The following is a 25,765-nucleotide window of genomic DNA, read 5'->3' on the forward strand; positions in this document are numbered from 1 at the left end:
AAACCTGCAAATGTACCCCCTGGATCCAAAATCAAAGTTGAAAAAAGAAACCAAAAACAAAAATGAGGCCGGGTATGGTGGCTTACACCTGTAATCCCAGCACTTTGGGAGGCCAAGGCGAGGAGATCATGAGGTCAAGAGATTGAGACCATTCTGGCCAATATGGTGAAACCCTGTCTCTACTAAAAATACAAAAAAGAAATTAGCTGGGCATGGTGGTGTGTGCTTGAAGCCCAGCTACTCGGGTGGCTGAGGCAGAAAAATCGCTTGAATCAAGGAAGCAGAGGCTGCAGTGAGCTGAGATCACATCGCTGGACTCCAGCCTGGGCGACAGAGCGAAACTACATCTCAAAAAAAAAAAAAAAAAAAAAGGAACTAAAACATACCCAAGTAAACAAAAACTGAGGGACAGCCGGGCGCGGTGGCTCAAGCCTGTAATCCCAGCACTTTGGGAGGCTGAGGTGGGCGGATCACGAGGTCAAGAGATCGAGACCATCCTGGTCAACATGGTGAAACCCCGTCTCCACTAAAAATACAAAAAAATTAGCTGGGCGTGGTGGCGCGTGCCTGTAATCCCAGCTACTCAGGAGGCTGAGGCAGGAGAATTGCCTGAACCCAGGAGGCGGAGGTTGCGGTGAGCCGAGATCGTGCCATTGCACTCCAGCCTGGGTAACAAGAGCGAAACTCCGTCTCAAAGAAAAAAAAAAAAAAACAAAAAAAAAAAACAAAAAAAAAAAAACTGAGGGACCTGAAGACATGCCATAATAGAAATGCCAAGGGGAACCCTGCAAATTGGAATGAAAAGACAGTTGAAAGTAATTCAAAGTCATGTACAAAAATAAGGAACAATGATAAAACTAGCTAAATAGGTAAATACAAAAGTCTGTCATATCTTGGGCTGGTAGGTCCTCTTTTTTTCCCCAATATGATTTAAAAGACTTAATGTGTAAAACAGTCTTTATAAACCAATGTTAAAGGGCACACAATGTATAAAAATGTAATCTGTGACAAAACAACATGAAGAGGAGTAGAACTGTATAGGAACAGAGTTTTGGATATGCTATTAAAGCTAAGGAGTGTGCAGTTCAGTTTTGATTCAAGGTCTGGAATTTTTTTGTTTGAGACACAATCTCGCTCTTTCACCCAGGCTGAAGTGCAGTAGTGTCTGGAATGTTTAAACCCTATTCCAAAGAAAAGTTCTAGCCCTTGACTAACTCCTAGAAGATAAATTCTGGCCCCTGGAATAGCCAGCTTTTATTAAATTTTAATGTGATCCTTTTACTAGCGAGAAAACAACAGCCCTTTTCTGACTTGTGTGAGTCCATCTAGCAGTCAGTGAACCTGAAAGTGGTCTTGGAGTTCCCTGACCAAAGTCTATTAATTCAAACCAGTTATTTGTAAATGTAAAATATTCATTGTAATCTCCAGAATACATGCTAAGAAAATAATCAGCTTATATAAAGAAAATGAAAAGGGAATTAAAATGGTACAGTGAAATAAATGAATTAAAAACAAAAGAAGGCCAGACGTAGTGGCTCATGCCAGTAATCCCAACACTTTGGGAGGCCAAGGCAGGCAGATCGCTTGAACCCAGGAGTTCAAGATAGCCTGGTCAACATGGTGAAACCCTGTCTCTACCAAAAATACAAAAAATTAGCCAGGCATGGTGGTGCTCACCTGTGGTCCCAGCTGTTGGGGAAGTGGATGGGGGGTATACTGGGGTGGGAGGATCACTTGAGCCCAGGAGGTTGAGGCTGCAGTGAGCTGTGACTGCACCACTGAACTCCAGCCTGGGTGATGGGGTGATACCTTGTTTAAAAAAAAAAAAAAAGTGCCAGGCATAGTGGCTCATGTCTGTAATCCCAGCACTTTAGGAGGCCAAGGCAAGTGCATCACCTGAGGTCTGAAGTTCGAGACCAGCCTGGCCAATATAGTAAAATCCTGTCTCTACTAAAAATACAAAAATTAGCCCGGTGTGGTGGCAGACACCTATAATCTCAGCTACTTGAGAGGCTGAAGCAGGAGAATTAATTGAAGGAGGGGAGGTTGCAGTGAGCTGAGATTATGCCACTGCATTCCAGCCTGGGCAACAAAGCGAGCCTCTGTCTCAAAAAAGAAAAATTGAGGGCCGGACGCGGTGGCTCAAGCCTGTAATCCCAGCACTTTGGGAGGCCGAGGCGGGTGGATCACGAGGTCAAGAGATCGAGACCATCCTAGTCAACATGGTGAAACCCCGTCTCTACTAAAAATACAAGAAATTAGCTGGGCATGGTGGCGCATGCCTGTAATCAGGAGGCTGAGGCAGGAGAATTGCCTCAAACCAGGAGGCAGAGGTTGCGGTGAGCCGAGATCGTGCCGTTGCACTCCAGCCTGGGTAACAAAAGCAAAACTCCATCTCAAGAAAAAAAAAAAAGGGAAAGAAAAATTGATATGAAATTGCAAGAGATTCAGAATAGCCAAAACAGAGCTGGAAGAATGCTATTTCCTAATTCAAAACTGACTATAAAACCACAGTAATCAAGACCTGGGACAATGAATATGCATAGATATAGTGATCAAAGGAATAGAACTGAGTGAAAATTAAACCAGTGTAACTAGGGTCAAATAATTTTTGACAATGGTGCCAATCTAGTTAAATCAAGGAAAGAACAGTCTTTTCCACAAATGATGCTAGAAAAATTGAACATCCACATGCAAAAGAATGAAATTGCATCATTTCATAACAACATATAAAAACACTTTAGAGTCAGTTTTGAATTGGGAAATAGGAATCTTCCAGCTTTGTTTTGGCTATTCTGAATCTCTTGCACTGAAAACAGATCAATTACCCAAATTATAAGAGCCAAAACTGTAAAACTCTTAGAAGGAAATGTAGGGGTAAGTCGTCATGAACTTATATTTGGGGATTGATTTTTTTTTTTTTTTGAGATGGAGTCTTACTCTGTAACCCAGATTGGGGTGCAGTGTTGCCATCTTGGCTCACTGCAACCTCTGCCTCCCAGATTCAAGTGATCTTCCTGCCTCAGCCTCCTGAGTAGCTGGGACTGCAGGTGGTGCCCACCACGACGCCTAGCTAAGTTTTGTATTTTTAGTAGGAGAGGGGGTTTCACCATGTTGGCCAGGCTGGTCTCAAACTCCTGACCTCAAGTGATCTACCCACCTCAGCCTCCCAAAGTGCTGGGATTATGGGCTGAGCCACTGCATCTGGCCTATTTGGCAATGGATTCTTAAATGATGACACCAAAAGCACAAGCAGCAAAAGAAAATTTTGATAAATTAGGATTTATCAAAACTAAAAGCTGTTGTGCATCCAAAAAATCATTATAAAAGAAACTGGTAAGACAGCCTGCACAATGTGAGAAAATACTTGCAAATTATGTATCTCGTAAGTGTTTAACATCCAGAATACATAAAAAAGTCCTACAACTCAGCCCAACAAAAAGGCAAACAGCCCAAGTTAAAAACTGTCAAAAGGCCGGGCACAGTGGCTCAAGCCTGTAAATCCCAGGACTTTGGGAGGCCGAGGTGGGTAGATCACGAGGTTGAGAGATCGAGACCATCTTTGTCAACATGGTGAAACCCCGTCTCTACTAAAAATACAAAAAATTAGCTGGGCATGGTGGCACGTGCCTGTAATCTCAGCTGCTAAGGAGGCTGAGGCAGGAGAATTGCTTGAACCCAGGAGGCAGAGGCTGCAGTGAGCCGAGATCGCGCCATTGCACTCCAGCCTGGGTAACAAGAGCGAAACTCCGTCTCAAAAAAAAAAACTGTCCAAAGACTTCAGCAGACATCTCTTCATACAAGATGTACAAATGACCAACGAGTATATAGAAAGATGCTCAAAATGATTAGACATCAGGAAAATAACAGAACCATGAGAATAACATCAGTGCAATGGCAGCTGAGAAAGCTTCAATTCCCTATTCTCTATTGAAACATTTAAAAAACAACTAGAGACTAGCTAAAATATCTTTATAAGGGTCTGGAAATCACTCAAAGACTGTAACTTATCAAATGCCCCAGTCAAGAGAAAGCCACATTAAAAATGGTAATTTGTTGATTATTTTACTTATGCTCTTCCATCTCTAGTGCAGCCAAGCAGCAGCTCAGTTCCCATTTCCCTCCTTCAGGCCAGAAAGAACAAAGCAGAGCTTATTTGCAACATGCTAATCTATCCGTGGGCTCCCTGAGGTATTGAGGTACTGGTTTCTGTTTTGTCTGACCTTTTTTTTTTTTTTTTTTTTTAGATCGCGAGTCTTGCTCTTTCATCCAGTATGGAGTGCAGTGGCATGATCTCAGCTCACTGCAACCTCCGCCTCCCAGGTTCAAGCAATTCTCCTGCCTCAGCCTCTTGTGTAGCTGCGATTTCAGGCACCTGCTACCACACCTGGCAAATTTTTGTATTTTTAATAGAAATAGGGTTTCACCATGTTGGCCAGGCTGGTTTTGAACTCCTGACCTCAAGTGATCTGCTTGCCTTGGCCTCCCACAGTGCTGAGATTACAGGCGTGAGCCACTTTGACTTTTGAGTTTCGACATGTGAAAAGCTGCATAGCTCAGATCTCAGGCAGGTAGAGTCCACAAAGGACAGTGGTGGGCACTGTGGTGCATCAAAGCTAAAATACTATTGAAACTAGAAATAAGTGCAGCAGCAAGGATCTTATATCCCCAGGATTGCAGGATATAAGATCGATATGCAAAACTCAAGATATTTTAATTGCCTGCACACCTGTGGATACTTGGAGCAAATGATTACAGGTAGAAAAATGCTATATAACATCTAGAGCCTAAGAAGCAACGGTGAGACCCTATGGAAATTAGGGCATTTGAAAGCAGCTATGCATATTGGGGAAATTGGTAAAAGCACATACACAGGTACAGATAAAGGCACACTACAGACCCAGGAAAAACATAAGAGCTTAGGCTTTCACCCTGAGATGATCCCAAGGCCTTAATTAGTGAAGATCTTCTCGAACAGTCTGCAAAAATTAAGAGAAGTAGCTATTTCTTCAAATGCCCAGTTTTCAACAAAAGACTGCAAGGCTGGGCCAGGCATGGTGTGGCTCACGCCTGTAATCCCAGCACTTTGGGAGGCCAAAGTGGGTGGATCACCTGAGGTAGGGAGTTTGAGACCAGCCTGGCCAACACGGTGAAATCCCATCTCTACTAAAAATATAAAAATTAGGCGGGCATGGTGGTGCAGGCCTGTAATCCCAGCTACTTGGGAGGGTGAGGCACAATTGCTTCAACCTGGGAGGTGAAGGTTGCAGTGGCAGAGCAGAGATCGAGTCACTGCACTCCAGCCTGGGGGACAGAGTGAGACTCCGTCTCAAAAAAAAAAAAAAAAAAAAAAAAAGACTGCAAAGCTGGGCAAGAGAGAGAGACCCTATCTCAAAAAGAAACAGGAAAACATGGTCCAATCAAAGGAGCAAAACAAAACACCCTTGAAGAAATAAAAGCATTGGAATAACTAGGAAAAACTTTGTAAACATCATCTTAAATATGTTCACAGAGCTAAAGGAAAACAGAGCAAGAATTAAAAAGGAAATCAGGAAGACGACATATAAATAAGTGAGCTATCAACAAAGAGAAATAAATTATGTTCTTAAAAACCAGCTGGGTGTGGTGGCTCATGCCTGTAATCCCAGCACTTAGGGAGGCTGAGGCAGGTGGATTACACAAGGCCAGGAGTTTCAGACTAGCCTGGCCAACATGGTGAAACTCTATCTCTACTTAAAAAAAAATACAAAAAGTAGCTGGGTATGATGGTGCATACCTATAGTCCCAGCTACTTGGGAGGCTGAGACATGAGAATTGCTTGAGACCGGGAGGTAGAGGTTGCAGTGAGCCAAGATCACACCACTGCACTCTAGCCTGGGCTGAAGGGTAAGACTTCATCGCAAAAAAAAAAAGAAAAGAAAAGAAAAAATTGGCCCAGAGTGCTCAAACCTTGCACATTCCAAAGAAGAAATGGTCCTTGACCAGCTCCTGGGAGATAATCTCTGAGCACTTAGAGTATCCTGCCTGATAATAGAGTCTCTGTACATCTGAGGTCTTAGCCATGCCAGGTAGTTTATGTTAACAATGTGGTTTATGGTAAATACCTGTATCAATCTGACTTCTGGATAGGCTTGACTAAGTAGCTAAGGTCGGTGCACAGAACCTCCATGCCCACATGACTGATCCTCAGTAAAAACCCTGGACACAGGCCTGTAATCCCAACACTTTGGGAGGCTGAGGCAGGTGGATCACTTGAGCCCAGAGTTTTAAGACCAGCCTGGACAACATGGCAAAAGCCCATCTATACAGATAATACAAAAATTAGCCAGGTGTTGTGGTGTGTGCCTGTAGTTCCAGCTACTCAGGAGACTATGGTGGGAGGATCACCTGGGCCTGGGAAGTAGAGGCTGTGGTTAGCTGTGACCACACCACTGCATTTCAGCCTGGGTGAGAGAGCAAGACCCTATCTAAAAAAAAAAAAAAAAAAAAAAACACACACACACATGCACACACACAAGAAAACAAAGCAAAACAAAAAGCCCTGGAAACCATGGCTTAGGAGAGCTTCCCTAGTTGGCCACATTTCACATTTGTAGTTGCTTATTGTTGCTGAGAGAATTAAGTGCTGCCTGTGCAACTGCACTGGACGTTTCTCCCAGTCCTTGCCTTATGCAACTTTTCCCTTTGCTGATTTTAATGTGTACCTTTTCATTTAAATGAACAATAAGCATGAGCATAACAGCTTTTCCGAGTTCTGTGAGTCCTTCTAGCAAATCATTGAACCGAAGACAGTCAAACTGCCTTAAGTTAATAGAAAATTTGCAAATCTGGCTTTTAAAAACTCATTTCAAGTGCCCATAAAAATTAACTTTATTTTTTCATTGCTCTTGATTTATAGAAAATGTATGGGGAATACCAGGAATCTTCACAAACCAGCTTTTTTCCTTCCCTTGCAGATAAGGACTTAAAGTGCCAGGGCTTTATTAAATTCTCTAGAGTTATGTCTGTATTAATGTATACAGGCCCACAAGATCCTAAGGCCATTGATATAATTATTGTCTACATTCTACAACAAGAAACTGTAAAGCAGAAAAATGAGTAACTACTAATCCCTTTGAAAATGTAGTGTGAACAAACAGCTGAATTAAAAATTTTTTTTTCTAAGCAAATTGACACAGGATTACATTTAATTTAAATTTAAATTTAAATACAAAAGTAATATAAAAGTTTTTCCATTAAACACAACTTTATTGTTTCGGTAGGACTATAATTCACCTTTAACACTGAAAATTTAGCATCCAAATTGAGATATGCAATTACAATAAAACATATACCAGATTTTGAAAATGGTATAAAGATATGAGTGTGAAGTATTTCAGTGTATTTACATCATTACATGTTGAAATAATATTTTGAACATATTGGTTTAAATTAAATACATTACCAAAATTAATTTCATCTATTTCTTTTCCTTTTTAAGATGTGTCTAATGGAAATTTTTATATTGCCTCAGTGGCTTTATATTATATTTGCATTAGACTGTGCTGCTTTAGACTCAAATACCACTGTATCAGGTAGCCTCTTACAATCTACACCAATATGTTGTCTGAATCAGTCACACCGCCAATCAAACAAGATTTGGTTGTCACCACTTAAATCTCATGAATATTCTGGAAAAATTCCCTGCCCTTGTTGACATAGCCTTCTCTGCACAAAACTATTCAAATTCTGGCCCTGCTACTTCGGCAAGGAACTAATCCCTTTAAAGCCTCAATAATAACAGTTCCTGCCTTATAGAGTTGCTGTGTGTATTAAATGAGTTCATGCATGTCAAGTTATTGGCACAAAGTACATGCCCAATTAAAGTCCGGCTCAGCAGAGCTGTGTTGCGGCTGACTTAAGCCAGCTCACACCAGCTGATTGTACCATCTCTCCCCAGCTCTTGTATTCATTGACCTCATGCTTGGAAGCTTGAAAAAGATCATGGTGGTTGTGTTTATACCATAGAAATCTGCACACTCTTCACAATGGGGCTCTCCTTACCTAGAGAGTTAATTTACAAGTCTCCAAATGTCTCCAAAGCCAACTTTGTCACTTACTGATTGCTATCTACCATCTCATATCTTGCTTTGTTTGCAAATCAAGTCTGTAAATAAGATCAAAGGTATCCAGTGTGCTATTCTATGTAATCACTCATCTCCTCCTCAACAAATTACATTCTTAAAAAAATATTTAACTTCTCCAGGAGTTGGATTTCTATAACGTAAGAATCCCTTGGGAAAAAAAAGAGCACATAGGGGAATTGAATGATTTATCTAATAGGTATGTGAATATTCATTCAATGAAAGGGAAATGGGCATTGGAAAGGCACTGGAGGACAAGGGGACCCAACTCTACGGTCTTGTTCATTGGGAAGGGACGGCTAAGGGACCAAGTACACCAACAGGTCACAATTAGACAGGACAATTTTGGAGAAGGAAAGGAGTCTATGTTCTGTGAAAGACAAGGTGGGGGGAGGGAGGGAAGGTGGAAGAAAGGCAGGAAAGAAAATGTATCTGACATAACAAAAAAACTAACCTTGAGTTGGCCATTATTAATAAGTACCAATGCTGTCTTCCACTTCAGGGGGCCTTCACTTCCAGAACTACATAACCAAGAGGGAGAAAGGGGTCATGACATCCTGGACTAGTTAAAATAAGAACACATTGTTCACCACCAGAAAAGATCCACATACAACAAACACACCCAGATCGAAGAGGGAAACTAGAATACTGTTGACTCCTCCCGGTGTCAGAGAAAGAGGTACGACCAATACCTACAGCTGTACTCTTAAGTTCACAGAAGTAAGTTCACATAAGTTTCTAGAGGACACAGCTCAGGAAATACTTTATGTAGTTCTTTAATGTATAAATGACCTCCAAATGCATGCAAGGGGAGTTATCCCAGGAATGAATACTACACCTATGCCTCCCCCCTCATCTCTTCCCAGGAAACTTCAACTTCATTTATCTATCTAATCTATCTATGTAATCTATCTAATCTATATCTATCTATATATATGCATGTGTGTGTGTGTCTAAGACCTCATGAAGAGATTACATCACAGACAGTGTCGGAAAAATGATGTTGTACCCAAAACAAACTCCTACAGGCTCATGGAGAAACAAAAACAAAACCCCCCACCCCGTTCACATTTATAGTTGGTCACAACGGTGCTGTCACACGGTAGACCCCGCCCCTACTCACCATCCTATAAGCCAGATCAAACCGAAGCCACGGCGCACGCACACACACACCCCCCACAATGACGCCGTAACAAATAACAGCACCAACAACCATCGTCTGCAGCTCTGTGTACAGAAGCCTGAGGCTCCCAGCTCCACGTGGACCGACCTCGCCCGGCTGCACCGGGCCACTTCGCCGCGAGCTCCTCCCGCATCCCGGCCCAGGTCACCTCGACTCACCAGGCTTAACTCAAAAACCACGACACCACCGGAAAGGGAAGCAAAGGTCGAAGTTCATCGCGGCCCTGGAGCCTGTGGGAAACGTAGTCCAGCAACGAAAGCGGCCTGATGCTCAAGCGGAGCCGGCTGGCTGCAGGGGCCGCACCACGCCGCAGACCTCTGTCGTTTCCGAGTGCGCAGACCCTTGTCTTCGGCGGCGGCTGCCGCTGCGCGTCTTCCAGGCGCGGGAGAGGCAGCTGGTGGTCCCCGACTGCAAGGTGAAGTCTAGGAAGTAATCGAGAACCCGGGCTGGGGAGGGCGGAATGGGGAACAGGAAGCTGGGCCGAGGCTGGCCGTTGGGGAGCCCCGGAAGTTTGGGTGGCCCCCGCTCCACTTCTGGAACCAGAAGCCCGGACCGGGGAGGGTAAAAGGGAGTCGCCGACCTAGGTGCTCAGCCGGGGAGAAAACCCGGACTCCAGGCTGAGGGAGGCCGAAGAAGAAATCGGAGGGCAGGGCTGGGAAGGCCTGAAGCGAGTACCAGCTTTCGGCTGGGGAGGGTCGAGCTGAGAACTCGGATCCTGGGTCGGGCAAGGTTTTGCTCCACTCTGTGATCCGTGATCGTGAACCTGAGGGCGACTGGGAGTTTTTGTCCGTTTTGCACCATAAGAAAGCTCCAGAATGGAATCTGGCAGGTAGCGGGCGCTCAGTGTGTGTGTGTGTGTGTGTGTGTGTGTGTGTGTGTGTGTGTGTGTCCCCGCCCTAGTGCGTGTTTTACACTGTTGAAAAGACTCAAACTCTAAAATATTTCAAAAGATTTATTCTGAGCTAAATATGAGTGACCAGTGGCAGGTGCCACAGCCCTCAGGAGATCTGAGAACCTGTGCCCAGGGTAGTTGCGATATATGTGGTTTTATACCTTTTAGGGAAACATGAGACACTAATTAAATACACGCAGAATGTACATTGATTCCCTCCGGAAAGGCGGGAAACTGGAAGGTGGGTGGCCTTCCAGGTCATAGGTAGATTCAAAGATTATTTGATTGGCAATAGGTTGAAAGAGTTATTGACTAAAGACTTAGGAATGTCTGGGTTAAGATAGGGGGTTGTGCAGACCGAGATTTCATCTTGCATGTGAAGCCTCCAGATAGCAAGCTTCACAGAGAATAGATTGTGTTTCTTTTCAGACTTGGAGTCTTTTCTATCAGTAATTCCAAAATGAGGGAGGGTATAATAAGGCATGTCTGACCCACCCACTCCCGCCTTTCCATCATGGCTTTACTAGTTTTTCAGGTTAGGAATGCCCTGGCCAAGGGGAGGGGTCCATTCAGATGGCCTGGGGGATGCTTAGGATTTTATTTTTGGTTTACAGCACCAGCACCACCGGAAAGTTTGCTGGTGTCCTTTCCAGTCAGTTGTGTAATTGTCAGTTCCAGAATTCCACATTTCTCTTTCAGTTTACCCTAATGTCTGTGAGATTTCATCTACTTAAAATTGGTCAAGAAAAAGATGTACAGGCCGGGCGCGGTGGCTCAAGCCTGTAATCCCAGCACTTTGGGAGGCCGAGGCGGGTGGATCACGAGGTCAAGAGATCGAGACCATCCCGGTCAACATGGTGAAACCCCGTCTCTACTAAAAATACAAAAAATTAGCTGGGCATGGTGGCACGTGCCTGTAATCCCAGCTACTCAGGAGGCTGAGGCAGGAGAATTGCCTGAACCCAGGGGGCGGAGGTTGCGGTGAGCCGAGATCGCGCCATTGCACTCCAGCCTGGGTAACAAGAGCGAAACTCCGTCTCAAAAAAAAAAGAAAAAGATGTACATTAAGTATAACAAAGTTGACGTAGCAATAGTAATATCTGATAATAGACTTCAAAACAATGTATACAGCAGGAGATAACGAAGTAACAATCATAAAAGAGCAGGTGATTGGGAATTTGCATATACATTTGTGACTTAACTACAGGGATACATTCTGAAAAATGTGTCATTAGGTGATTGCATCATGCAAGCATCACAGGGTACACTGACACAAACAGAAGTGGGGTAGCCTACATACCTGGGTTATATGGTATATAGTCTATTGCTCGTAGGCTACAAACCTGTATAGCGTATTACTGTATTGAATGCTATAGGCATTTATAGAACAGTGGTATTTGTGTTTCTAAACATAGAAAACGTACAGTAAAAATACTGACTAAAATATTTTAAAATGGCACACCTGTGTAAGATACTTGCCATGCATGGAGCTTGCAGGACTGAAGCTCTGGGTGAGTCAGTGAGTGAGCTGTGAGAATGCTAAGGAATAGGACATTACTGTCCACTACTATAAACTTTACAAGCAGTACTTAGGCTTTACTAAATTTATTTTTTAAAGTTTTCTTTATTCAATAAAAAATTAACCTTAGCTTCCTGTAATATTTTTACATTATAAACTTGCTATTTTTTATCTTTATTACTTGAATAATACTTCAAACACACATTACATAGCAACACAAAAATATTTATGTCCTTATTCTATAGGCTTTTTTCTATTTAAAAATGTTTTATTTTAAAAATGTTTATTTTTAAACTTTTTTATTAAAAACAAAGACACACACTTTAGCCTGGGCCTACATAGGGTCAACAGTATCCATATCACTGTGTTTTACCTCCACATCTTGTCCCACTGGAATGTCTTCAGGGTCAATAATATGTATGAAGTGATCATTTCCCATGAAAACAATGCCTCCTGAAGGATTTGGCTGAGGTTACCCTTTTTTTTTTTAAATAATTAGAAGGAGTACAGTCTAAAATAATAATACAAATAGTACAATAAATATATAAACTAGTAATCATTTATTATTACCTATTATGTACTATACATAATTGTATGTGCTATACTTTTATACAACTGGAAACACAGTAGGTTTACACCAGCATCACCACAAACACGTGAGTGATATGTTGCATGACAGTGTCTGTAAGTGACAGGAATTTTTTAGCTCCATTGTAATCTTATGGGACCACCATTGTCTATGTGTCCATCATTGACTAAAATGTTGTTATGTGGCACATGACTCTATGTGTTCATCAGGAATATGTACGCTGTTATGAACCAATAATGAGAGTGTTAAATTTAATGAAGCAGACACTAACAGAACAAAAGAAATAGATCCGCAAGCGTAATTGGAAATCTACAATTATATTTCAGTAATTGATAGCATTGTAGTCAAATTCAATAGCATATATAATGAGCTCTTCATATATGCAGATTCAACCAATAGCAATGCACAAATATTCAGGAAAAAACACAATGATACTAAAATATAATACAAAGTTTAAAATACAGTATGACAATTATTTACACAGCATTTATATTTTATTAGGTATTATTAAAAAATCTAGAGATGATTTAAAGTGTACAGAAGAATGTGCATAGGTTATATGCAAATACTGCACCATTTTATGTAACAGACTTGAGCATCTGCAGGTTTTCGTATCCACAAGGTGTCCTGGAACCAGTACCCTGTGGATAGCAAGGGACAACTGTATAGAAGACAGCAACTACACCAGTCAACATGACCTAATTGTTCTTTGAAGAACACCATACCAAAAATTGAAAAATTACATTCTATTCATGTACATGAACAGCCCCCACAATAGACTATAGGCTGGACTATAAGATAAGTCACAATAAACTTCAAAAGATTGCCATGTTATAGGGAATGTAAGTGAGAAACCAGTAATAAGAAACCCATATAATCCCTCAATACATGGAAATTAAATAACAACTTTTAAATCTACAGATCATTGAATAAATACGTAGAAATGTTTTGAACTATGAAAAAATGACAGCACAACATATCAAAATGGGAAGGATACAGCTAAAGCAGGGTTGAGAGGGATGTTAAGTACTTAAATTAAAAAACAGGAAATTCATAGCAGCATTATTCACAATAGCCAAGAAATAGATGCAACCCACATGTCCATCAATGGACAAATGGATAAACAAAATGTGGTAATATGACTTGAAATATTTGTTCCCTCAAAATCTCATGTGGACATGTGACCCCCAGTGTTGGAGGTGGCACCTAGTGGGAGGTGTTGGATTATAGGAGTGGATCTCATGAATGGCTTGGTGTCCTCCCCATGGATATGAGTTCACCCTATAGCTAGTTGTTTAAAGGAGCCTGGCACCTCCTGTTACCTTTTGCCATGTGATATGCTAGCTCTCCCTTTGCTTTGTGCCATAATTATAAGCTTCTTGAGGCTTCACCAGGAACAGATGCTGCCTGGCACTATGCTTCTTGTACAGCCTACAGAACCATGAGCTAAATAAACCATTTTTCTTTATAAATTACCCAGCCTCAGGTATTCCTTTATAGCAACACAAAACAGACTTAATGCATGTGGCATATACATGTATTAATACATGTGGCATATACATGCATATACAATGTAATATTCAGCCTTGGAAGGAAATTTTGACATATGCTACAATGTGGCTGAACCTTGAGGATATTATTCTAACAAGCCAATCACAAAAGATAACTACTTATGATTTCACTGATATGAGGTATCTAGAGTAGTCCAGCTTATAAAATCACAAAGTATTACTGGTCTCCCACTTTTTTGCTATTAACGCTTGTAGTGAGAGAGCTTGTAGGTTTCTTGTGGTGGTTGCCAGGGGCTGGAGGCAGCGGAAAAGGGTAGTTGTTTGATGGATATAGTTTCACATTTATAGGATGACAAAATTGTGGACGTTGGTTATATAAAAATGGGAATATACTTAATGCTACTGAGCTGTACACTCAAAAATAGTTAAGATGGTGAAGTTTACATACATGTATACTTTGCCACAATTTTTAAAAACGAAGAAAGGAAATAATGAGAGAAAAAAATAAATGAAAGAGATATATAGTTAGCCAAACTAAAGGTGAATTCTCTGAAAAAAGCAACAAAATTGATAAAACCTTGGCTGGGCATGGTGGCTCATGCCTGTCTGTAACCCCAGTACTTTGGGAGGCCGAGGTGGGTGGATCACCTAAGGTCAGGAGTTTGAATCCAGCCTGGCCAACATGGTGAATGAAACCCCATCTCTACTAAAAATACAAAAATTAGCTGGATGTGGTGACATGTGCCTATAGTCCCAGCTATTCTGGAGGCTGAGGCAGGAGAATCACCTGAACCTGGAAGGCGAAGGTTACAGTGAACTGAGATAGTACCACTGCACTCCAGCCTGGGTGACAGAGCAAAACTCCATCTCAAAAAAAAAAAAAAAAAAAAAGGCCAGGCAGGGTGGCTCACCCCTGTAATCCCTGTAACTTTGGGAGCCGGAGGTGGGTGGATCACCTGAGATCAGGAGTTCGAGATCAACCTGGCCAGCATAGTGAAAGCCCATCTCTACTAAAAATACCAAAAAAAAAAAAAAAAAAAAAAAAAAAAAAAATTAGCCAGGCATGGTGGCAGGCAACTGTAATCCCAGCTACTGGGGAGGCTGAGGCAGGAGAATCGCTTGAACCTGAGAGTCAGGTTGCAGTGAGCCGAGATCGCACCATTGCACTCCAGCCTGGGCAACAAGAGCAAAACCCTGTCTCAAAATAAAAGGGTTGGGGGTTGGGGAAGCTTTAGAGGAAGAAATCCTAGTCTTGGGTCCTCAATATCATACCTTCCCAGAACCCTGCCTTGGGAGCAAAACTATCTGAGCAATTCCAGCTCTAACATCTCAATATCAAACACAAGGCTGTGTATATTAGAACACAGCCTTGTCTGTATGAAACACAAGGCTGTGCTTTTTCAGTTGGAACCTTCATTCCGGATCTAACATCCAACTTCCCCTTTGATCGCCATTTGACTGCACACTGCAATGTGGTTAGAAGGTGAAATGACTGAGGCAATGAGAGAAATCCCAGCACAACAAACTCCGAGAAACCACGTTAACTTAAAATTGGCCCCAGGGGTTGGCGAGGCTGCATGCCACTGTGTATTATATATTATGAAAGCAACAGAGGCCATGCTTTAGACAGAAGGTCTCGGAGTCTTCCGTAGACACAGATCAAGACACCCGGGGATCTTGTCCACGTATTCCTGAGCCCCAGAACTGCAGCAATCAAACTCTACAGAAGCTGCACCGGGCCAGTTCTGATCACAGTCTCCAGTGGGTCACAACATCGCTGCCACAGGATCACTGGTCACAGCACGACACATTCACAGTCACCGTTCAGCGCCGTCACACAAACGGCCCCGCCCCCACTCAGTCGGGCGGGCCCAATCGGGGACAGTCCAGGGCCTCCCCCGTGTGCAAACACCCCCGGCCCCGTCACAGGCGCGCCCACTCACAATCACACCACACACGAACGCAGCTACAGAACCGCACACACAAACACAATCACACACTCCTCCTCCCCAGCAGGTGACCTGCACACAGCCCTGGGGCTTCTGCCTCCACAAGCCCCATCCGCGTCCCAGGAACCCGGGTTCCCCTGTCGTGAGCTCCTCGCATCCAGACCGGGTCACCTCAACTCATCACACGGAAAACGACTGCCAGGTCAACGGAGAAGGGAGCCGGGTCCTCGGGAAGTGTAGTCTCAACCGGAACAGAGCCGGCGTGGGTGCAAACAGAGGGGAGCGCAGTGGCAATCAGCGCTCGGCGCTTAACTGCCCGCCCCGAAGACTCCTGGGAGCTCAGGCCCACGCGCGAGTGCGCAGGCGCAGACGACTCACCCTGGGCCGGGGGTGAGGCTTGGTGGGTGCCAGGGGTGCTGAGGAGGCCGAGGAGGGCACTAGGAGCTCCGATCCGGAAGCGCTGTCTGAGGACGCGGAACCGGGTGGGGAGGCCAGGGAGGTAACCAAGAGTCCGAGTCGGGCCCGGTAATTCTGAGGAGGGAACCGGGACCGCGGTATCCAGACGCTCCGATCTGTACTAGCCCGGCCTCGGGCGTGGTCCGTGGGCGTGACCTTGAGGGTGACCCGGAGCGAGCTCAGCTAAGGGGGATTTTGCGCATTCTGACCCCGCGGAAGCGCCGTCGCTGGCGGCGAGTTCCCGCGCGGAGCGGGCGCTGCGTGTGCGCGCGCGCGCGCGCCGAATAGGGGTGGCTTCCTGCGCCCAACCTGCTGCATTTTAGGTGCTTGCCTCTATTTGGGATGTTGCGGTCGACTGCGTGTGGAAAGTGGCCGGAGTCGTGTTGCTGCGCAAGGTTTCCTCTGCATGTGTCTATTTTTAGATTAGGTGTGAGTCGCATTTGAGACTGTCTATTCGTGTGGAGAATTGAAAGTGATTTGTGAATGTGATTGAGACTTTGCCTAGAATCGTGTTAGCTGCTGTCTGAGGTTGTGAATGGACAAGTGGGGCCTGTAGGTTGGTGGTTCTCTGAAGGATGTTTGACTGTGACTCTGCACGTGTTTGTGACCTACCTGATGGTTTTGTGTCCTTGGTAACCTAAGTATTAGAATGATTGAGGAACTCTGTTATGACCATGGCTAGTTGGTTATGTAAGATTTGATTATCTGAGTAGTAGCCATCAAGCCTGCCTCCAAATTTGTAACTAAAGTAGCAATTTACCAAATAAAATAGAGGTAACAGTATCAGAGGGGAAGAGGTGATTTTCATAATTCCCAGATGCTAAGATTCATTACCTGGAAACACCACGTTAACGAAAACCAATATGTTGAAAAGAATAGCGTTCCACTGGGGACATGCAGGAAAAAAAAATTAAGAAAACGAAACCAATTTTACCATAACTACCACTTTTGTTGTTGTTGTTGTTGTTGCTGTTTGTTTGTTTTGAGACGCAGTCTTGCTTTCGCCCAGGCTGGAGTGCAGTGGCATGGTCTCCGCTCAATGCAACCTCTGCCTCCAGAGTTCAAGCGATTCTCTTGCCTCAGCCTCCCAAGTAGCTGGGATGATAGGCGCCTGCCACCATTGTATTTTTAGTAGAGATGGGGTTTCACCATGTTGCCCAGGCTGGTCTCAAATTCCTGAACTCAACTGATTCACCCCCTTGACCTCCCAAAGTGTTGGGATTACAGGCATGAGCCACCATGCCTGACATACCTACTACTTTCAACACTTCTATATGAGGGAGGTTTCCTACTCCCTCAGGCATGCTAAGCTAATAAAAAGTATTTGATACTTTTTAATAAGTTCTGTCTCATTGTAATAATTGAAATAGTTATTTTGTGGGCCGGGCATGGTGGCTCACCCCTGTAATCCCATCCCTTTGGGAGGCTGAGGCGGGCAGATCACCTGAGGTCAGGAGTTCGAGACCAGCCTGACCAACATGGAGAAACCTTGTCCTACTAAAAATACAAAATTAGCTGGGCATGGTGGTACATGCCTGTGATCCTAGCTACTTGAGAGGCTGAGGCAGGATAATCGCATGAACCTGGGAGGCAGAGGTTTCAGTGAGCTAAGATTGCACCATTGCACTCCAGCCTGGGCAACAAGAGTGAGACTCTGTCTCAAAAAAAAAACAGCTTTTCAACTATACTGTACTACTATACTACTTCAGTGGTGTGACACAGGTGACTCAATAAGGAGATGAAGTAGAGAAATTAAATAGAAAGGGCAGAAACTGTCAAGTATAAAGGGAATATACTATATATGATAAAGATGGCATTTCACATCAATTGAGGAAATGTGGATTATGCAATATGTGGTATTGCTAAACCACAAAACATAGGGGAAAAATATCTTCGCAAGGCAAAGACCCTTTAATAGTCATATGAAAAAGAAAAGTTTTTTAATCAACCTAAAATAAATAAAGGGTCAATTTGTTACATTTAAAAAAAAAAAAACAGAAGATAATATCAGCTAATTAGGAAATAAAAAGCCAAGAGAAAAGTGAGCACACTGTAAGGAGATGCTGTCGCAGCAAAGAATGTCTTTAAACTTATTAAAAAGAAGCTTATTTTCAGCCTGCAATCCCAGCACATTGGGAGGCTGAGACAGGTGGATCACTTGAGGTCAGGAGTTCCAGACCAGCCTGGCCAACGTGGTGAAATGCCGTCTCTACTAAAATTACAAAAATTAGTCGGGCATGGTGGCAGGCACCTGTAATCCCAGCTACTTGGGAGTCTGAGGCAGGAGAATCACATGAACCTGCGGGGGCGGAGGTTGCAATCAGCCAGGATCATGCCACTGCATTCCAGCCTGGGCAATAGAGCCAGATTCTATCTCAAAAAAAAAAAAAAAAGATTATTCTCAATTGCAATATAGACCAGATATACGAAGATTTAAAAATTGTCAACTGTCTTTATCAAGGGTTGGGAAGATATTCTCATGCACTGCTATCAGTGTAAATTGGCAAAAAAGTCCATAAAGAACCATTTGGAAATATACCATAAACCTGTGTTTAATGGGAGATAGAAGGCAGAACTGCAGAGGAAAAACATGATGTTCCCTGTCTTGAAGCTATTAACATGTTCCCCAGAAGCCTGTCTACCTTACCAAGAGACTAGGTTTCTCGTGTTTGTGAAGGAGCAGGATTTGTCCATTTTCCCACTAACCACCATCCTGGACATCTGAAGGGTACACAGTGTAGACAAGTCCTAAAATAGTGAACGTTCATGCAGATTTAACTGAGTTATTCTGGGAGTTCTAGGTCAAGTATGGTCTCACATACTTGTATCCTCCATCTTTGCTTTCTCAGAACTGTTCCCTTTTCCAAGAGAAGAGCTCAAAAGAGAAGGTTCATCTCTTAGAAATCTCAAAGCCATGTCTCAGGTGAGATGACGTTTCCTCTTTCTGAAATAACTTTTTTTTTTCATGGTATATGAACATGAGCTTCCCTATCCTTTAACCTTCCTGAATATTGGGATTTGATTCCATGAAACTAGTCTTCAGTCAGGGCCCAGATTAGGATGAGGCTGGCAAGTGGCATGAGGTGAAATATTTAAGGGGTACCCTCAGGTCTGTGCCTTCCTAAATTTTCATTTCTAGGTGCTTTACCTGCCTCACCCTATTCCCAGCCCTGTTCAGAATTTCTCCATTCCAACCAGCTCAACGTAAGCCTTCCCCAAGTGCACCTTCTAATTGTACATATTCATTGGGTGCATCATTCATCATCTCCTTTCTCAGTCTTCTCACAAACAAACTGCTGGAACAGAAAGGTATTGTCTTGATTTAAATGGGAATATCTGGCTTGAATGAATTTAACTTGTCCTGATGCTGATTTGAGATCTAAGTTGAAGTAGTCAAAGAGCAGATATGGGGAAAAAAAAAAAAAAAAAAACCTTGATTTTCTCTGCTAACCTAAGTTTTGCAATGATACGATGGGAGATAGAAGTGACAGATCTTAGCATTAGTTTGTGGAAAGATGTCCTGCTTTATGAGGTGTTTAGGATAGCAATTTGATGGCAAGCTTGTAAAGGAAACAGGTTTTGCGTTCCTTCTCTCTGATCTTCCTGTTTTATTAATGTCTGCCAGCTGTTCTTCCAAATTGTGGCCTGCCAGTGAAAACCTTTCCAGTATTCCAGTGCTGTTAGAGATTTGTTATTTTCTTTTTAGTCTCTTCTAATTTTATATGCGGGTGCAGGAGAAGGAAATGCATATGGCAGGCCACTGTTAGAAAACTCTCTTGTTGATCAAACAGTACTTTGTCCTTTTTCCATATCTTTCAGAAAATTCCTCTTTAGCCGGGCATGGTGGCTCACGCCTGTAATCCCAGCACTTTGGGAGGCCGAGGCGGGCTGGATCACCTGAGGTCGGGAGTTCGAGACCAGCCTGACCAACATGGAGAAACCCCGTCTCTACTAAAAATACAAAATTAGCCAGACGTGGTGGCACGTGCCTATAATCCCAGCTACTTGGGAGGCTGAGGCAGGAGAATTGCTTGAACCCAGGAGGTGGAGGTTGTGGTGAGCCGAGATTGTGCCATTGCACTCCAGCCTGGGCAACAAGAGGGAAACTTCGTCTCAAAAAAAAAAAGAAGGCCGGGCGCGGTGGCTCAAGCCTGTAATCCCAGCACTTTGGGAGGCCGAGGCGGGTGGATCACGAGGTCAGCAGATCGAGACCATCCTGGTCAACATGGTGAAACCCCGTCTCTACTAAAAATACTAAAAATTAGCTGGGCGTGGTGGCGTGTGCCTGTAATCCCAGCTACTCAGGGGGCTGAGGCAGGAGAATTGCCTGAACCCAGGAGGCGGAGGTTGCGGTGAGCCAAGATCGCGCCACTGCACTCCAGCCTGGGTAACAAGAGCGAAACTCCGTCTCAAAAAAAAAAAAAAGAAAAAGAAAATTCCTTGTTGCCTCATCTACCAACCTTTAAAGTACTGGTTTTCCCCAGATGCTAATTGGTTCTCTTCTCTTCAGAGTCTCTTTTTCTCTATGCACAATCAGATTCACTCTGAAGGCTACACAGTCTGATTCTAGTGACTCTCAAATACCCGTCTCCATTTCTATACCTCTGTACAGAGTGTCAGAACCATATATTCAACCTCAAATAGCTATCACCACCTGTATGTTCCACAGACACTTAAAGTACATTTCCAAGGTTTGCCTCATTACTTCCTTTGGTACAGCCTACATTTTCTTCTGTTTCTCATTTTCACTTTATAGTCCCAGCAGCAATGCATCTGCCTATGCAAATAACATGCCTGTATCTTTTCCACTGTACAGCCAGTTTACGACCATCTCTGTTGTAATGGTGGTCATATAGGAGCCGTTATCGTCTGTCAGCCTGCTGATACTACCTAAATCTAGGAGACATCTCTAACCATGATTACTTAATTGTCATTCCCACCTAACATACATTAAGCCTTCCCCAGTCTTCAGGAGCGTTGCCTCAAAACTTTTATCACATAACATGTATGTCAACTTGTTTATTCATGTTCTTTATATTCCTTAAAGCAACAGACTCAAAGTAGGGCATGCATCACAGTAGAACATACAAGATAGTATACTGGAAGGAAATAAAATACTAACAGTTTACATTCATTCAAGAGCAGTAATCATTAACAATGTAGATTTTCCTAAATGACTACTGATGGTTTATAAATAGCTACAATGTTGGGAATATGTTCAGTACATCTTTAAGACCACTGCTCTGTAGGAAAAAAAATCTAGTATCATGTCATAATATGCCCACTGCCTACTTCCATGTATCTTTTCCTTCTTAGAACTCAAAGACTGTTTCCTAACATACTGTACCTTTTGCTATTTCCTGATTTACTAACTGGTTTTTTTCTCCCCGTGAATTTTTAAAAGCTGATGCCCTGTATTCCTACAAAACAAATTCATTGTGAGTACAAAACTTTTATGTCCTCAATGAAGCCTCAGAGTACAAAATGAAATTTTTCTTTGCTTTGTGATCCTTTACCTTGTACGTATTTCTGTCATTGCATCTATAAAACCTACTAAGTGCATGTATTTACATGTATGCCTCTCTCTTAGCCTATAACTTCTCATGAGTAGGGTCAGAGTTTTATTCATTTTGGTCTATCAGGCAACCAGTCACATTCAGGACAAATAGTGTGATATCAGTATGTTTAGTATCAGATTATGAGTAAATACAGATGGATATATTTTCAGAGAGAATTTTATACAATATAAAACATAAATTAGGAAACTAGTCTGACCAGTAAACATTGTCAGAACTTAGGTCTCCAACATCTAGTTCTCACCCATTTCCGATCACTTCAGGATGAACTAGAGTATGCCCTTACAGGGATCAGTGTCATTCAAGGATGTTACTGTGGACTTCACCCAGGAAGAGTGGCAACAACTAGACCCTGCTCAGAAGGCCCTCTACAGGGATGTGATGTTGGAAAACTATTGCCACTTCATAGCTGTGGGTAAGAAACATTCCTCGAATCTTTCAGTGTCATGCATCTCCTTCCATGATTTCCTGAAACATATAGAACTTTCAATTTCAGGGATTAGAAGTGATGAATCCATTTTTTTTTTTAGCAGAAAATATGATTATATCACTGGACTCAGTGGCTCACGCCTGTAAACCTAGCACTTTGGGAGGCCGAGGCGGGTGGATCACTTGAGGCCAGGAGTTTGAGACCAGCCTGGCCAACATGGTGAAACCCCGTTTCTACTAAAAAGTACAAAAAATATCTGGTTGTGGTGGCACATGCCTGTAATCCCACCTACTCAAGAAGCTGAAGCATGACAATCACTTGAACCTGGGAGACAGAGGTTGCAGTGAGTCGAGACTGCACCACTGCACTCCAGCCTGGGTGACAGAACGAGACAATCTCAAAAAAAAAAAAAAGGCCGGGCGTGGTGGCTCACACCTATAATCCCAGCACTTTGGGGAGGCCGAGGCGGGTGGATCACAAGGTAAAGAGATCAAGACCATCCCGGTCACATGGTGAAACCCCATCTCTACTAAAAATACAAAAAAATTAGCTGGGCATGGTGGCGCGTGCCTGTAGTCCCAGCTACTTGGGAGGCCGAGACAGGAGAATTGCTTGAACCCGGAGGCAGAGGTTGCAGTGAGCTGAGATTACACAATTGCACTTCAGCCTGGGTAACAAGAGCGAAACTCCATCTCAAAAAAAAAAAAAAGAAAAGAAAAGAAAGTATGATTATATCATCACTTGTGTAGTGTAAGGTATTAACTTTAGTAAGACATTAATGTATACCTCATCTACTACCTTGAAGTCGTATCTTTATCTTCAAAAGTTTAAAAGTCAAACAGCTTTAGACCAAGTCTCACTTTTCATCACCAGGGTTTCACATGACTAAGCCTGATATGATCCGCAAGTTGGAACAAGGAGAGGAGCTGTGGACACAGAGAATTTTTCCAAGTTACAGCTACCTAGGTGAGTCTATAAATGAAGTCTAGTGAACATTAAATTTCAAGTAGTTCAAGCCTTTGAATGTTTTTAGGGATCTATTTTTGCTATTGTGGGTAAAATACACATAACATCAAATATACTATCTTAAACTTTTTAAACATATAGTTCAGTAGCATCAAATACATTCACACTGTTGTGTAACCATCACCATCACCATCATCCATCTCCAGAGCTCTTCATCTTGCAGAATGGAAGCTCTGTACCCATTAAAAATAACTTCCCTTTATCCCTGCTCCCTAGCCCTGCTAAACACCATTGCATTTTCTGTCTCTGTAAATTTGACTACTCTAGGTACCTCTTATAAGTGGAATCACATAGCCTTATTTTACTTAACATAATGTCCGCCAGGTTCATCCACTTCCTTCCTTTTTAATGCTGATTAATATTCTGTTGTATGTATATACCACATTTTGCTTATTCATTCATCCATCAGTGGTCAGTCGGGTTTCTTTCATCTTTTGGCTATTGTGACTAATGCTACTATGAATGTGGTTGTACAAATATCAGTTTTACTCCCTGCTTTCAGTTCTTTTGGGTATATTCTCAGAAGTGGACTAGCTGGATAATATGGCAATTCTGTGATTAATATTTAAGGAATCACCATACTGTTTATATAGCAGCTGCCTCATTGTTGCAAATTTCTTCACCAGCACTTGTTATTTTCTATGTTTTTTATAGTAGCCATCGTATTTTTAAAGACCTGAGATCTGTAAAGTACCTATACATGGCTGACTTTTATGCCTCTAAAATGTAAATTTTAGGTATGAATATCTCTACCCATGCAAATCTTTTCCTCGTTTGCCTGTGTTTATGGAAATGTTGGCTATTATTGCCTTACCAAGAATCTAGTCCATGTTTTGTAGGTGTAATGTACATATAGATCTAAAGTGTAAAGTTCTTTGAGTTCTGACGGAAGTATAAACCCATGTATCTCACACTCCAATCAAGATAAAAGACAATTTCATTAACTCATTAAATTCCATCAGGTCTCTTCCAAGTCAGTTTCTCCCACTAGGACAATCACAGTTGTGATGTCTACAAACATAGATTCATTTTGTCTATTGTAAACCTTGTTCATGTCTGTGTTCTTTCACTCAGCTTCATGTCTGAGAGATTTAGACATTTTTCTGCATGCATAAGTAGTTTGTTAACTGTGGAATAGTTTTCCATTATATAAACATACCAGTTTATGCATCTCCTGTTGAAAGACATTTGGGATATTTCTAGTTCAGAGCTATTATGAACAAAGCTGCTATAATTCTTGTAAAAATATTTTTGTGGACATACATGTTTATTTTTCTTCAGTAAATACTTAGCAGTGATGTTGCTGATTCATAAGGCAGATGCATATTTGACTCTTTTAGAAACTACCTTAGTAGTTTAGTAGCTAAAACCACTATGCCATTTTAGACTTTTCAGCAGCACTGTATGAGAATTTTGGGGCCGGGTGCGGTGGCTCAAGCCTGTAACCCGAGCACTTTGGGAGGCCGAGGCTGGTGGATCACGAGGTCAAGAGATCGAGACCATCCTGGTCAACATGGTGAAACCCCCTCTCTACTGAAAGTACAAAAAATTAGCTGGGCATGGTGGCACGTGCCTGTAATCCCAGCTACTCAGGAGGCTGAGGCAGGAGAATTGCCTGAACCCAGGAGACGGAGGTTGTGGTGAGCCGAGATCGTGCCATTGCACTCCAGCCTGGTTAACAAGAGCGAAACTCAAAAAAAAAAAAAAAAATAGAAAAAAGAAAAAGAGAATTTTGATTAACCCACATTGTTTTCTACATTTTATGTTCATTTTGCCCATTCTGGTCATTTTGGCATTCTGGTTGTATATCTTTGCAGTTTTAATTTAGATTTATCTTATGGCTAATAATGTTGAAGACTTTCTCAAGTGCGTTTTATATCAGAGGCACCTGTTCAAGTGTTTTGTTGTTGTTGTTATTTATTTGTTTGTTTATTTGTTTTGAGATTGAGTCTCACTCTATCACCCAGGCTGGAGTGCAGTGGTGCAATCTTGGCTCACTGCAACCTCCGCCTCCCAGGTTCAGGCAGTTCTGCTGCCTCAGCCTCCTGAGTAGCAGGAACTACAGGCATGTGCCAACACACCTGGCTAATGTTTTTATATTTTTGTGGAGAGAAGGTTTCACCACATTGGCCAGGCTGACCTTGCAATCGCCTGCCTTGGCCTCCCAAAGTGTTGGGATTACAGGTGTGACCCACTGTGCTCAGCCCTGTTCCAGTGTTTTATCCATTCTTTATTTAGGTATTATTTATTTTTCCTTGAGTAGTAGAAATTCTTTCATATTCTGGATAGAAATCTTTTGTTCAATGTTTGTATTACAAATATTTTTCCTAGTCTATGGCTTGCATATTCATTTTAATGGGTCTTTTGATGAACAGAAATTTTTAATATAACTGGAACAGAAGTCCAGTGAATCATTGTTTCTTTTATAATTAATTATTTGATCTCTCAAATAAATATTTGTCTTTTCTAGATATAGTGAGGATAGTTCTCTTTTCTAGGTATGATGAGGAT

The 25,765-nt window shown here is 42.5% G+C and overlaps 2 protein-coding genes across 20 annotated transcripts in view; one reads left to right on the forward strand and one right to left on the reverse strand.

Moving 5' to 3' along the window:
• Window positions 1–9,542, reverse strand: part of ZNF529 (zinc finger protein 529) — a 31,587-nt gene extending 22,045 nt beyond the window's left edge. The window contains exons 1-2 of one of the 3 annotated variants that reach the window (XM_039467117.2): window positions 9,247–9,336; window positions 8,578–8,644 (exon numbers count right to left, since the gene is read on the reverse strand). In XM_039467117.2, coding sequence (XP_039323051.2) covers window positions 8,578–8,591 — 14 coding nt within the window. In that variant the 5' untranslated portion in view covers window positions 8,592–8,644; window positions 9,247–9,336. The other 2 variants (XM_039467118.2, XM_010347987.3) reach the window with 2 other exon arrangements.
• An 81-nt stretch (window positions 9,543–9,623) lies between these two features.
• ZNF382 (zinc finger protein 382) overlaps window positions 9,624–25,765 on the forward strand; it is a 31,328-nt gene continuing 15,186 nt past the window's right edge. The window contains exons 1-5 of one of the 17 annotated variants that reach the window (XM_074386497.1): window positions 14,908–16,545; window positions 19,072–19,145; window positions 21,627–21,660; window positions 22,062–22,213; window positions 23,102–23,194. In XM_074386497.1, coding sequence (XP_074242598.1) covers window positions 22,075–22,213; window positions 23,102–23,194 — 232 coding nt within the window. In that variant the 5' untranslated portion in view covers window positions 14,908–16,545; window positions 19,072–19,145; window positions 21,627–21,660; window positions 22,062–22,074. Of the gene's footprint in view, window positions 9,722–14,906; window positions 16,650–19,071; window positions 22,214–23,101; window positions 23,195–25,765 lie in introns of those variants that run through there. The other 16 variants (XM_074386499.1, XM_074386498.1, XM_039466188.2 and 13 more) reach the window with 16 other exon arrangements.

This window comes from Saimiri boliviensis, chromosome 14, assembly GCF_048565385.1.
Source record: "Saimiri boliviensis isolate mSaiBol1 chromosome 14, mSaiBol1.pri, whole genome shotgun sequence".
Classification (NCBI taxonomy): Eukaryota; Metazoa; Chordata; class Mammalia; order Primates; family Cebidae; genus Saimiri; species Saimiri boliviensis.